Raw genomic sequence first — 14360 nt, forward strand, 5'->3', positions numbered from 1 at the left:
GCTGATCCAGCGCCAACATTTAAAAAAAAAAAAAAAAAGACTCAAGCCGCATTAGAGTCAAAGTTTCTCTCCCTCTTCACACCGGCAACCTCCTGCATCCTCCGTCCCCTCCACCAGCAAACCCACGACACTACCCTTAGCACCAGCCAATCCGTGTGCACTGTGGCCCACCCCTTTTCCTCTCTGCCAGTCTCCATGTGTGGCCCTGGAGAAAAGCAGGAAGGTGAGCAGAGTCCAGCCCACACAACATGCCACACATCACAACACACACATCAAAAATTTCAGCCCCAACAACCTCAAGTGTCAAATCCCCACATTCAGAGAGCCCCAAAAAGATACACCTCCCCTGAAATCACTCAGTGAAAAAGCTGTTCCACCAAGCAGAATGCCTGGCTCCAGTCCCCTTCATGTGCATATTCAAGATCTGCCATCTCCATCGTCGAAAATAAAACCCTGCTAGTAAAAAAAAAAACTGGCTCCTAGATTTAAAGTAAGTTTGTCAAGCCCTGCGCTAACAAATTGAAACCACACTCCAGCTAACTTTGCAATGAGACAGGCAGTTACATACCGTAGTTAGTCAGGTTGAAAAAAGACACAAGTCCATCTGGCTCAACCAATAAAAAACAAAAAACAGTATTGAAAACCCAACCATACAATCCCATATACACAATCCCGCACCCGCATTTGATCCAGAGGAAGGTAAAAAACCCCAGCAAAGCTATTAGCTATAGTAGGGGAAAAAAATTCCTTCCTGATCCCCCGAGAGGCAATCGGATATTCCCTGGATCAACTTTACCTATAAATATTAGTACCCATTTATATAATGTACACCTAGGAAACAATCTGGGCCTTTTTTTAAAGCAATCTAGTGAGCTGGCCAGAACCACCTCTGGAGAGAGTCTATTTCACATTTTCACAGCTCTTACGGTGAAGAAACCTTTCCATATTTGGAGACAAAATCTGTTTTGCTCTAGATGTAAAGATTGCCCCCTTCGCCTCTGTGTTGACCTTAAAGTGAATAACTCAACACCTCTATATGGACCAGTTATGTATTTAGACATGTTGATTACAGTGGGTACGGAAAGTATTCAGACCCCCTTAAATTTTTCACTCTTTATTATATTGCAGCCATTTGCTAAAATCATTTAGGGTTATTCTTCTTCCTCATGAATGTACACATAGCACCCCATACTGACAGAAAAACTCAGAATTGTTGACATTGTTGCAGATTTATTAAAAAAGAAAAACTGAAATATCACATGGTCCTAAGTATTAAGACCCTTTGCTGTGACACTCATATTTAACTTCTGATCATCCTTGAGATGGTTCTACACCTTCATTTGAGTCCAGCTGTGTTTGATTATACTGATTGGACTTGATTAGGAAAGCCACACACCTGTCTATATAAGACCTTCCAGATCACAATGCATGTCAGAGCAAATGAGAATCATGAGGTCAAAGGAACTGCCTGAAGAGCTCAGAGACAGAATTGTGGCAAGGCACACATCTGGGCAAGGTTACAAAAAGATTTCTGCTGCACTTAAGGTTCCTAAGAGCACAGTGGCTTCCATAATCCTCAAATGGAAGACGTTTGGGACGACCAGAACCCTTCCTAGAGCTGGCCGTCCGACCAAACTGAGCTATTGGGGGAGAAGAGCCTTGGTGAGAGAGGTAAAGAAGAACCCAAAGATCACTGTGGCTGAGTTCCAGAGATGCAGTCAGGAGATGGGAGAAAGTTGTAGAAAGTCAACCATCACTGCAGCCCTCCACCAGTCGGGGCTTTATGGTAGAGTGGCCCGACGGAAGCCTCTCCTCAGTGTAAGACACATGAAAGCCCGCATGGAGTTTGCTAAAAAACACCTGAAGGACTCCAAGATGGTGAGAAATAAGATTCTCTGGTCTGATGAGACCAAAATAGAACTTTTTGGCCTTAATTCTAAGTGGTATGTGTGGATAAAACCAGGCACTGCTTATCACCTGTCCAATACAGTCCCAACAGTGAAGCATGGTGGTGGCAGCATCATGCTGTGGGGGTGTTTTTCAGCTGCAGGGACAGGACGACTGGTTGCAATCGAGGGAAAGATGAATGCAGCCAAGTACAGGGATATCCTGGACAAAAACCTTCTCCAGAGTGCTCTGGACCTCAGACTGGGCCAAAGGTTTACCTTCCAACAAGACAATGACCCTAAGCACACAGCTAAAATAAGGAAGGAGTGGCTTCACAACAACTCCGTGACTGTTCCCAGCCAGAGCCCTGACTTAAACGCAATTGAGCATCTCTGGAGAGACCTAAAAATGGCTGTCCACCAACGTTTACCATCCAACCTGACAGAACTGGAGAGGATCTGCAAGGAGGAATGGCAGAGGATCCCCAAATCCAGGTCTGAAAGACTTGTTGCATCTTTCCCAAAAAGACTCCTGGCTGTATTAGATCAAAAGGGGGCTTCTACTAAATACTGAGCAAAGGGTCTGAATACTTAGGACCATGTGATATTTCAGTTTTTCTTTTTTAATAAATCTGCAACAATGTCAACAATTCTGTGTTTTTCTGTCAGTATGGGGTGCTAGGTGTACATTCATGAGGAAGAAGAATGAACCTAAATGATTTTAGCAAATGGCTGCAATATAACAAAGAGTGAAAAATTTAAGGGGGTCTGAATACTTTCCGTACCCACTGTATATCCCATCTTAATCTCCTCTTGTCAAGAGAGAATAAATTCAGTTCCTATAAGATTTGCTGAGCTCCTCCATGCCTCTTACAGTAAGGGCTCTTTCAGACGGCCGCTCCGCTGCTTTAGTCCGCTGCGGGACTTTTTTTTTTCACGGAGCGGATGACATTTGTGTCATCCGCTCCTTGTGCCCGCATATCATCCCATCCGTTTGCGGATGATATGCGGACATAATGTATATGGCATTGCGGATGTCAGCGGATGACACCGATGACATCCGATTTTCCTTCCTTTCCGTTTTTTACACGGATGAAAAAATAGGGTTCTGTTCCGTTCCAAAAAACAGAACAGAACTGAAAGGAGGAAAATCGGATGTCAGCGGATGGTATTCCGCTGACATCCGCAGTGCCATTCACTTACATTATGTCCGCAAATCATCCGCAAAAAAATAGGATGATTTGCGGACAAGCGGAGCGGCCGTGTGAAAGAGCCCTAACAGTTTTTTCTTTGGGGATAAAGGCTTTACATGAATTAATAAAAGCTGATCAGTCAGTGGCAGTGGTAAATGGTTTGTCTCAACCCTCTTAACGTATAGCTTGTTCTGTTGAAAACCAGACTTCCTGGCCAGATCACCAGGTGAAAACAAAAGAAAGCCGACAAAAAGAAAACCAATCCAGCAGTAACATCTAAGAACTGGTAAGCTGCATTATAATAAAATGTTTGCTTTTGGGCTTAATACCTGTGAAGGATGCCCTTCTATGTCTGTTTGCATGTTTCCTCTCCCTGCTTAAAAGACTATATTGAGTATTCGTTCATATGTCTGTGACAAATTCCCCTCTTTTGAGTTTGCCACAAATACCTGGAGAGGACTACTTGTCAGCCTCTTACCATGTGATTATGGTCCCATGTTGGAACACTTGTTTTTCCCCTGCTGTTGAATCTGTACGTATGTGATCTGCCATTCAGTAATAATGTGCGCTCAGATCTAAGCTCTCTGGGGATATGTTGAATGTACCTGTTTTATGCAATAAGCTGCATAGGTATATAGTTTCTATTTTGCTGTCCTTGGGGGATGAGTGGATCACTTCTCAATTGTCTCCAGGACAAAAGACTGTGTAGAACCACTTTTGGGCAGACAAGTCAGGCCAAAGAGACATGTACAGCCAGGCCAAAGAGACTTCTACTAACTTTGGAACCACTGGTCTGATTCGTGCCATTTTTTAATATGTTGTTCCCCTGAATGGATTGATTGTGAATATGTATTTGTATAAAGAATGGATGTATAGTTTTAAAGTTACAGCATGTGGATAAAACTGCATTTTTCCTGCCTGTGATAATTGTGTTGACCATTGTTTACCATAATTACCTCACAGACAGAGGGGGGGGGGGGATTTTATGTGGATTGTAACCTTTGTGTTATTGGTTAATGTGTATTTGTTGTGGGTGTCTCCCTTGCATGGGGGCAGAGGATAAAAGAAATTGTAGTTTGAAATGCCGGTGGTAGCTTCCAGTAAAAGGCGTTCGAGCATTCAGCTTTGGCTCATGTATGGAATTATTCAGCGATACCAGCGATTTCTTATTTGGCGAATTGGGGATTCTTCAACTATTGGGAATTAAGGAATTACAAGGCGGTGAGATACAGTGATACTGTCACAATACCATTTTAAATTCTTAATAAAAAAAATATTATCCAGAATGTTAGTTCTGGAATTACTTTAAAACCCTAATACCATGTGTAAATGATGAAAAACATTTTTATTATTACTACTTCAAATGTTCTAAAATCAGCATGTTACATAAGAGACACAGGTTCTTAAACGACATACCGTTACTTTGGGCTGATCACTGAAGGACCTTTTGTTGCACTGTTGCTGAGCAGATACTAGTTGTTGGATCATCTCCTCTTGCTGAGGCGTTAGATGGACAATATCCTGGGTCAGCATGGAAGGGCTGGGTGGAGCCAGAGCTGCAGATGAGCGAACAACATCATCCTCTTGCTGTTGCTTCTTGATCTTTTTGCTACGGATCTGCTCTTCAGACAGAACACCTGGGAGGAAGTGCAATAGGGTCACACTGTCAGCCAACACATATCACATGACTGACGGAGCAAGTGACTAATCAGGTCTGGGAAGATTTTGCTGGAAAAAGTGACAAAGCTGGCTTAAACACAGCATTGTGTTAAAGTTTATTATTTTGAGGTCAAACTAGAATATTTAGCCCAAGGCAACCCATTTACAGCCTGGTAATTTTTCCACAAAACATAAAGGTCGAGATCTTTGTACTTCTCCATATATTAGCTGAATCAAGAATAAACGTGGTGGTGAGCACGGGATATTGCATGCAAGCAAGACTGGTGATAAGATGCAGTCTGCACACAGAGAGTACTTTTGATTAGCATTAGTAAATTATGGAAATGTGTTGAACAATAAATGCATTGTTCCCTTAAAAAAGAACCAGCAGGGCAAAACATCAGAGAGCGGCCAAAGTTTAATCTTACAGTGGCAGAATTTGGGACTGTCATTCTATCTTGGATTCACCACCCATTAAGTGACTGACCTAAAACAAGCATACAGTATGAGATTTCACACTTTTCAAACTTTACTAGCTGAATGCTTTTTCTACATAAATGCCTATTTAGGTGGCAATACCCTCTGGGCTTATACCTTTAACGTGTGCATTTTTTATACTCACTGTAAAAACCTTTATTTCAGTTTTCTATGTATGGGTATAATTGCCCCCTCCAAGAAGTTGGACATTATACAAAAAACAAAGGGCACTGCCCCATTGACTGGCTATACACTCATGCATCTGCAACACAATGGAAATGGAAGGAAATGTTCTGGAGAAAATACTCAATTGTAGCAAGACAACACTGCAGGAGAGGAGCTGTGTCCTCCAATGAACTACTGGAAAAAGGAATTTTACAGTAAGTCCAAAAAAAAAAAAAATCATGTTCTCCCAGCATCATTATTCTCCCAGGGGACACAGATCGCTCAAAAAAATAAAAAATAAAACACAGGCTTCCCCAAAATATAAAAAGGGGGAGGGGGAATTCAAGGCACAAAACAAGTTCCCTAGCAAACCTCAGAACTAATATCGTGACTGAATCAAACAGTGCCAATAGCGTGAATGCACCTTAAGTCCAAAATTAGCATCCATGATGCTGCCAGAAGCACGTAATAAAACGTGGTAAAAATTGTAGACAGTTGACCATTTAGCACTGCATTCCTAGAAGATGGATGCCTGGTAAAAAGAGGCCCATAAGGTACTTATTGGTTTAGTAGATAACAGGGAACTAAGGATATATTTCATTTAGGGAGCAAGGCTGAGGAATGACGGTGAATCCATTTCTAGGAATGACCTAGTGAAAGCCAGAAACTCCTTATGGACAAGGAAGGGTGCTTAGCAGACAAGGCTCCTAAAAAAGAGATGTTTGAATGATGGTGACCAGGAAGGCCACCTTCTAAAATAAAGACTAGATATGGATGTCCCACCGCAAAGGAAGAATTTAAAACACCTAAGGTCACCGAGTTAAGATACCATGGAGCCAGGGAGTCTTTCAAGGCAGCAAGGTTAGTGATACCATAGATAAAAAGGCATAAGCTGGAGAATAATAGTCCAAAGGCTGCTGAAACACAATTGTCTGAAATCTGTCCTTTAACATACATGTAAACTCTCACCTTGTAAAACAACCCATTCAGTTTAAAATAGAAATGAAAGGCAAATCATTTGTGTATAGAGAAAAAAAAAAAAACATTATAAATGCCTTTTTTCTCTTTTTGATAAGTGATCCCATTGCCTCTATTTTTAGCTGCATAAGAGCTGGGGAAGGAGAAACAGCAGCACACTCATCTTTCCAGTGAAAGGTTGTTCAGGGGGAAGGGGGGTCAGGAAAAGTTCTCAGCACAGCTAGAAACCTGGCTACACTGTACTTTAATGCTTAGTGTGGACAGTTCTAATAGGAAAGCAGGGGGACTGGCAGGAACACCAAGAATTTCACACAAAGGAAGCAAAACAAAGAGAGCAGGATACTTTTCCATACAAGTAGATGGTACAGCAGGCACATATCAGGAATATGAAATGTTGGGTTAACATATTTTTTAATGATCAGCACCAAATGCTGATCCATGCACAATTAAGGAAAGCTAGAACTGTAGCATTCAAGTAGGTTAGGGGGTATAAAATTGGGGCATTAATATTATCAGAAGTAAGCTGATACCGCTTGCAAGAAAAAAAGCTTATAAGCCCAGAGCAAAGTAAAGTGTACTGCCTTTAGAAAAACCACGCTCTCTCAGCACCTGGGCTTTATGCTACCAGACCCTTAGTTTTCACACACATGCTAAAATGCACATTTCTTGGGGAAAAGCAACATGTGCGGCTCAAATGTCGGTTATGCATACATGTCTGACATATGCTTTAAAAAAAAAAAAAAATGTTTTGATGCCCTGGGCTTTCAGAATTTTAGGCTGAGCCTGTGACACTTAACAAGGGGGCATAATGCTTACCCTCACATCGAAGTGATCAGGGGGCAGTACAGTGGTCTGAATCACTCCTATTTGAAAGCTTGCGGTCCAAAGCTTAAACTGACAAATTCTATTTTCACTGTATGTAGACCATTACAGTGGCATCAGTAAAACAGTTAAAGCAAGTTGCTGAGTATAGGAAGAAGTAACAAATGAATCAGAAGCAGCTGTGGGGGATTTACAACCAGATGAACCAGGTGGGAGTAGCATTCACTTCTTGTACTGTCTGGAGCTATGAGAATGGTGAGAACACCTTTAGCAGGAGTCATGAAAGAAACTTGTAATACGTAGTATAGGGCTGCGCATCTTCACTGGTCTCACAATTCGATTAAATTACAATTATCATGTCTTTGATTCGATTCCGCGATGCATCACGATTAGTATAAAAGACAAGAGAAGGGCGCACCGACCTAGTGCAATATCATAAAACATTTATTGGAAAATTGTTAAAACCACATCATACATTATATTAACAAGAGTATGCTATATAAAAGCATAATCAACTATACAGTGGGTATGGAAAGTATTCAGACCCCCTTAAATTTTTCACTCTTTGTTATATTGCAGTCCACCAACATTTACCATCCAACCTGACAGAACTGGAGAGGATCTGCAAGGAGGAATGGCAGAGGATCCCCAAATCCAGGTCTGAAAGACTTGTTGCATCTTTCCCAAAAAGACTCCTGGCTGTATTAGATCAAAAGGGGGCTTCTACTAAATACTGAGCAAAGGGTCTGAATACTTAGGACCATGTGATATTTCAGTTTTTCTTTTTTAATAAATCTGCAACAATGTCAACAATTCTGTGTTTTTCTGTCAGTATGGGGTGCTATGTGTACATTCATGAGGAAGAAGAATGAACTTAAATGATTTTAGCAAATGGCTGCAATATAACAAAGGGTGAAAAATTTAAGGGGGTCTGAATACTTTCCGTACCCACTGTATATATTGCGATATTGAGAGGAAATCATGGAAGTATTGCAGCAGCGCAGCCTTCTTCTGATTGTAATTGCAGATTGCACCATACAGCCAGGGCAGGCCAGGGTTAATGTTATTGTAGGGATTGACAGTGACGGTCAGTGTGGATTAGGCACAGTCGGGACTCAGTGTTGGCAGGAGGTAGAAGAACACAGCCTGACATGACATCCGTCCAGTCCCACACGTACTGACTCGACTCTTCACTCTGAACTGTTACAATACAAGCTTGTTTCCAGTCCTTCAGTGTCAGTGTGCTGAGAGCCGCTGATTGGTTACAGGGAGGAGCTGAGCTCCTCACTCTAGGATCATATTACTATCAGCTGGAGAACTAGGCTAGCTGCAGGCAGGCAGACTGAACGTGTGGGATGGGTGTCGGACTGTGTTCTACTACAACCACTGTGAGTCATCCCGACTTCTCCCTGCCTAATGCCAATGCCTTACATCGTATCTTCGGCGATGTGAAATATCGCCCACGCCCACAGCACGATAGTCGATATCACATCGACTATCGTTCAGCCCTACCAGGGACCATATTCCTTAATTAGGACAAGCGAACTTGAAGGTGTCCATATATATAGGGCTAACGCGTGTCGAGGGAGAACCCTCTTCTTCAGAGCCATCAGGTGGCTCTGAGGAAGAGGGTTCTCCCTCAACACGCGTTAGCCCTATCTATATGGACACCTTTAATTTCGATTGTGCTAAGTAACCACTTTTGGACCAGACGATTTTCCTGCTTAATGACCAGGCCCTTTTTTGCGATTCGGCACTGCGTGACTTTAACGGACAATTGCGCAGTTGTGCGACGCTGTACCCAAATTTCTTTCCCACAAATAAGAGCTTTCTTTTGGTGGTATTTGATCACCTCTGCGATTTTTATTTTTTGTGCTATAAACAAAAAAAGAGCAACAATTTGGAAAAAAATAAAATATTTTTCACATTTTGCTATATGAATGACATTCCCAAAAAAAAAAAATCTAAATTTTTTAACATTTTAGGCCAATTTGTTTTCTGCTACATATTTTTGGTAAAAAAAATTGCAATAAGCGTATTTTGATTGGTTTGCCCAAAAGTTATTGCGTCTAATAACTACAGGAAATATTTATGTCATTTTTATGTTTTGTTTTTTTACTAGTAATAGCGGCGATCTGCGTTTTTTTGCGGGACTGCGACATTGCAGAGGACAGATCAGACCCCTGGTATTGCACTAGGTCAGTGCGCCCTTCGCTTGTCTTTTATGCTTTCCGTTTGTGTGGATACCCATCATCCTGAGAGGGCAGCAAGACTTCAGATGCCAACAATTTAGCCACCGTCTCTTTGGTTTTTACGCAACATTTGAGCGTAGGAGACATTTACTTGTCTTTTTTTGCATCACGATTACTGCCTGTGGTTTTCATTTAAAAAATTCAAGCTATCAGACGAACTCCATTTTTTTTTATTTTATCTGCTCTAAAAAAAGAAGAAGAAAAAAAAAAAGGACACTCCCTGCATTTAGCAAAGTCTGAACACAACAGACAACAATAGTATTTTTTTTAGAACAGTAAATACGAAATGGCACAGCCCCCTTTAGTACATTCCACAGCCCCCCTGCACAATAAACAGCCCCCCAATTACAATATACAGCCCCCCCCCCATTTACATAACAAAGCCCCCCATCGACATTATACAGCCCCCCCATTGACATAACACATCTCCCCATTGATATAACAGCCAATTTTCATTATATAGCAGCACACAGAAATACCCCTTATTCTCGGCTGTGCCAGGGACAGAGGTAGAACCTTGGTGATTATTCTGGAAGCTAAAGAAATCCCAAAGGGGGGTATGCACAAACTGATGGTGATTCTTTATGATGAAACAGAATAATCGTTAAAGTGGTTGTAAACCCTCTCATATACCCAGTGAAGTGACTGACCTCAGAGGATACATAAAGATTAAACAAAACCTCCTACATAAGTTTTACATGTTTATCTGCAGTTCTCTCTTTTGTACACCTCTTTAAAAGTGCTGATTTTAGATAAAATGCTTCTACATTTTCAGTATCACAGAGGAGGGTTAAGAGCTGTAGTTAAAGGTCTGAGACACTGTGTGAGAGCCGACTAGAAGAATTGAACACACCCCCCTCCACAGCGGAACTGTGTTTTGAATAGACAAGCTGTGTGCTGAGCTTTCCCCTCCGACACAAATTTTTTCTCACGTGTTGTCAGATGAGTCTCATGCTGATAAGTGAGGAATTAAGCACAAGAGAGAAACGACACTTAGTGCTTTGCAGAGAGACAAGTAAACACTACAAAAATACAGGTGCATCTCAAAATTTTTTATATCAAAACGTTTTGTTTCAGTAATTCAATTCAAAAAGTGAAACTCATATTACAGTGAACATAATTATAAATGAAACACTTTTGTTTTTGCCCTAATTTTTCATGAGCTGAACTCAAAGATCTAAGTCTTTTTCTATGTATATAAAAGGCCTATTGTCAGGAACCGGCAGGACTGGTAGTGGATCCTCTGGACCAGAGAGGCGATGGCACGGGTTGTACTAGAGGACCGGTTCTAAGCAGTTACTGGTCTTCACCAGAGCCCGCCGCAAGGCGGGATGGATTTGCTGCGGCGGTAACTACCAGGTCGTGTCCCCTAGTAACAACTCGACCCCTCTGGCAGCTGATATGGCGTGGTACACAGGGAGTAGGCAAGAGCGTAGTCGGACGTAGCAGAGGTCAGGGCAGGCGGCAAAGGTTCAAAGGCGAGTAGTCGGTAGCAACGAGTTCGGCAACAGGCAAAGCAAACAAACACAGCAGGGAACGCTTTCTCAAAGGCACAAGGCACAAAGATCCGGCAGGAAGCTGTGGGAGGAGAAGGTATTTATGGGTAGTGCACAGGTGAAGCCTAATTAAGTCAGCACTACCTCTCACAAACCTTAACCCTTAATAACCACTTTAGGCCAGGCACCAATCACTGGTGCACTGGCCCTGTGAATCTAAGAGTCCCGGCGCGCGCGCGCCCTAGAGAGCGGGGACGCACACGCCGAGACGCTGGAGTGCTGCCTGGAGGCATACGCTGTGAGCGCTCCGAGGCCAGCAAGGGGCCCGGAGCGCTCAGCGTAACAGTACCCCTCCCCCCTTTGGTCTCCCTCTCCTTTTGGTACCGAGGAACTTGAGGATGAGACTGCGGTCCAGGATGTTCTCCTCCGGCTCCCATGACCTCTCCTCAGGACCGCAGCCCTCCCAGTCGACCAAAAAAAATCTTTTCCCCCGGGAGATCTTGGTCGCCAAGATCTCCTTGACAGAGAATATATCGGAGGTACCGGCGACAGGGGTGGGAGAAACAAGCTTGGAAGAAAAACGGTTAAAGACAGCAGGTTTAAGAAGGGAAACATGGAAGGAGTTATGGATTCGGAGGGAGGGAGGAAGATGGAGCTGATAAGAAACTTGATTGATACGACTCTTGATTTTATAGGGTCCCAAGAAACGAGGGCCCAACTTGTAACTTGGGACCCTAAATCAGATGTACCTAGAGGAGAGCCACACCTTGTCACCCGGGCAAAATTCCGGAGGAGATCTGCGTCTCTTGTCAGCTTGAACCTTTATACGGGCGGAAGCCTTGAGGAGAGCAGCGTGGGTTTCTCGCCAGATGGAGGAAAAGTCCTGTACAAGACTGTCAACGGCAGGTACAGAAGAAGGAGTGGGAGACTGTGGCAGAGGTGGAAGAGGATGACGGCCAAAAACTACAAAGAAAGGAGACTTGTTAGAAGCAGAGGATTGTTTGTAGTTGTAGGAGAACTCCGCCCAGGGAAGTAGATCAGCCCAGTCGTCATGGCGTGAGGACACAAAGTGACGCAGATAGTCACCCAAAATTTGGTTCACCCGTTCTACTTGGCCGTTAGACTGAGCATGGTACGAAGAAGAGAAGTCCAATTTGATCCCGAGCTGAGCACATAGAGCCCTCCAGAATTTGGAGACGAATTGTACCCCACGATCCGAGACAATATGTTTGGGAAGGCCATGGAGACGGAAGATGTGTTGGAAAAATTGTTTGGCCAACATGGGTGCAGAGGGTAGACCGAGCAGGGGTACAAAGTGAGCCATCTTGGAGAAGCGATCCACCACGACCCAAATAACGGACTTGCCATGGGAGGAGGGAAGATCTGTAATAAAGTCCATAGCGATGTGAGACCAGGGAACTTCAGGAACAGGTAAAGGCAAGAGGAGACCCGTTGGTTTCTGGCGAGGAGATTTATCCCGGGCGCAAATCATACAGGCCTGGACGAAGTCCGAGACATCTTTCTCCAGAGAAGGCCACCAGTACCTTTGGGAGATTAGTTGGAGAGATTTTAGCACCCCTGGATGACCGGCAAAATGGGAGGCGTGGCCCCACTTGAGAATTCGCAACCGCTGACGTGGAGGTACGTAGGATTTGCCAGGAGGAAGAAAGCGCAGGTCCACGGGAGCGACTGTAATAAGGCGTTCTGGAGGGATAATATATTGAGGTGTTAACTCGTCGCCCACCACATCAGAGGAGCGAGACAGAGCATCTGCCCTAATGTTCTTACAAGCCGGACGGAAATGGATCTCAAAATTAAAGCGGGCGAAGAACAGAGACCAACGGGCCTGACGGGGATTTAATCTCTGAGCAGACTGGAGATAAGCCAGATTCTTGTGGTCCGTGAAGATGTACACAGGATGTGTGGCGCCCTCGAGTAAATGTCTCCATTCCTCCAGTGCCAATTTAATAGCCAGCAGTTCTCTGTCCCCAATGGAGTAATTTCTCTCTGCGGGAGAGAATGTCTTTGAAAAGAAGCCACAAGTTGAAGTCTTGCCCCTGGAGGACTTCTGGGTGAGGACAGCTCCGGCTCCCACCGAGGAGGCATCCACTTCAAGAGAGAAAGGCTTGGTGGAATCTGGTCTAGAGAGAACGGGTGCAGAGGCAAAGGCGGATTTCCGGGACTGGAAGGCTTCCTCGGCTTGGGAAGGCCAGGATTTGGGGTTAGCTCCTTTTCTTGTGAGAGCCACGATAGGAGCTACCAGAGTGGAATAGTGAGGGATGAATTGCCTGTAGTAGTTCGCAAAGCCCAGAAATCTTTGTATGGCTCGGAGACCAGAGGGGCGTGGCCAATCCAGAACCGCAGAGAGCTTGGCTGGGTCCATTTGAAGTCCTTGGGCTGAGATAATGTATCCCAGGAAAGGCAGGGAGGTCCGTTCAAAAAGACATTTTTCAAGTTTAGCGTACAGGCGATTCCTCCTAAGACGAGTAAGGACTTGTCGCACATGGGCCCGGTGTTGGTCCAAATTGGAGGAGAAGATGAGGATATCATCCAGGTATACGACCACGCAGGTGTAAAGTAAGTCCCTGAAAATATCATTGACAAATTCCTGGAAGACAGCAGGTGCGTTGCAGAGGCCGAAGGGCATCACCAAATACTCAAAATGGTCGTCCCTTGTGTTAAAGGCGGTCTTCCATTCGTCTCCCTCACGGATACGGATCAGATTATAGGCCCCCCGAAGGTCCAATTTAGTGAAGATCTTTGCCCCTCGGAGACGATCAAATAACTCAGAGATTAAAGGCAGAGGGTAACGGTTCTTGATGGTAATTTTATTAAGACCTCTGTAGTCAATGCAGGGGCGGAGAGAGCCGTCTTTTTTTGTCACGAAGAAAAAACCGGCCCCAGCAGGAGAAGAAGATTTTCTTATGAATCCTCTCTGTATGTTCTCACGTATATAGTCAGACATGGCAAGAGTCTCAGGAGGTGAGAGAGGATAAATTCTGCCCCGAGGTGGAGTAGAACCAGGTATCAGGTCGATCGGGCAATCATAGGGTCGGTGAGGAGGAAGAACCTCAGCTTGTTTCTTGCAGAAGACATCCGCAAAGGAATGGTATGGTTTGGGCAGCCCAGGAGGCGGAGAAACTTGCGGGTCCTGTTTGACCAGAGCAGGCTTGAGACAGCGGTCAGAACAGGAGGAACCCCAACGCAGGATCTCACCGGTGGACCAATTCAGGACAGGACTATGACGTTGAAGCCACGGCAGACCCAGGAGGAGTTCGGAGGAACAGAAGGGAAGGACAAAGAACTCTAAAGTCTCGGTATGAAATATTCTGATGTCCATCTGCAGAGGCTGGGTACGGAACTGCACGGTGGCAGAGAGTCTCTCACCGTTAACAGTAGAGATGAAAAACGGCTTGGGTAGACGGATTACTG

At 44.1% G+C, this 14360-nt stretch overlaps 1 protein-coding gene across 2 annotated transcripts in view; it reads right to left on the minus strand.

The window, feature by feature from the left end:
* Positions 1-14360, minus strand: part of NR1H2 (nuclear receptor subfamily 1 group H member 2) — a 199454-nt gene that overhangs the window by 55531 nt on the left and 129563 nt on the right. For both annotated transcript variants that reach the window (XM_082274383.1, XM_082274384.1), the window contains exon 6: positions 4496-4716. In XM_082274383.1, the coding sequence (XP_082130509.1) occupies positions 4496-4716 (221 nt within the window). The remainder of the gene's footprint in view (positions 1-4495; positions 4717-14360) is intronic.

Source organism: Pelophylax lessonae (assembly GCF_965119305.1).
Source record: "Pelophylax lessonae genome assembly, chromosome: 12".
Taxonomy (NCBI): domain Eukaryota; kingdom Metazoa; phylum Chordata; class Amphibia; order Anura; family Ranidae; genus Pelophylax; species Pelophylax lessonae.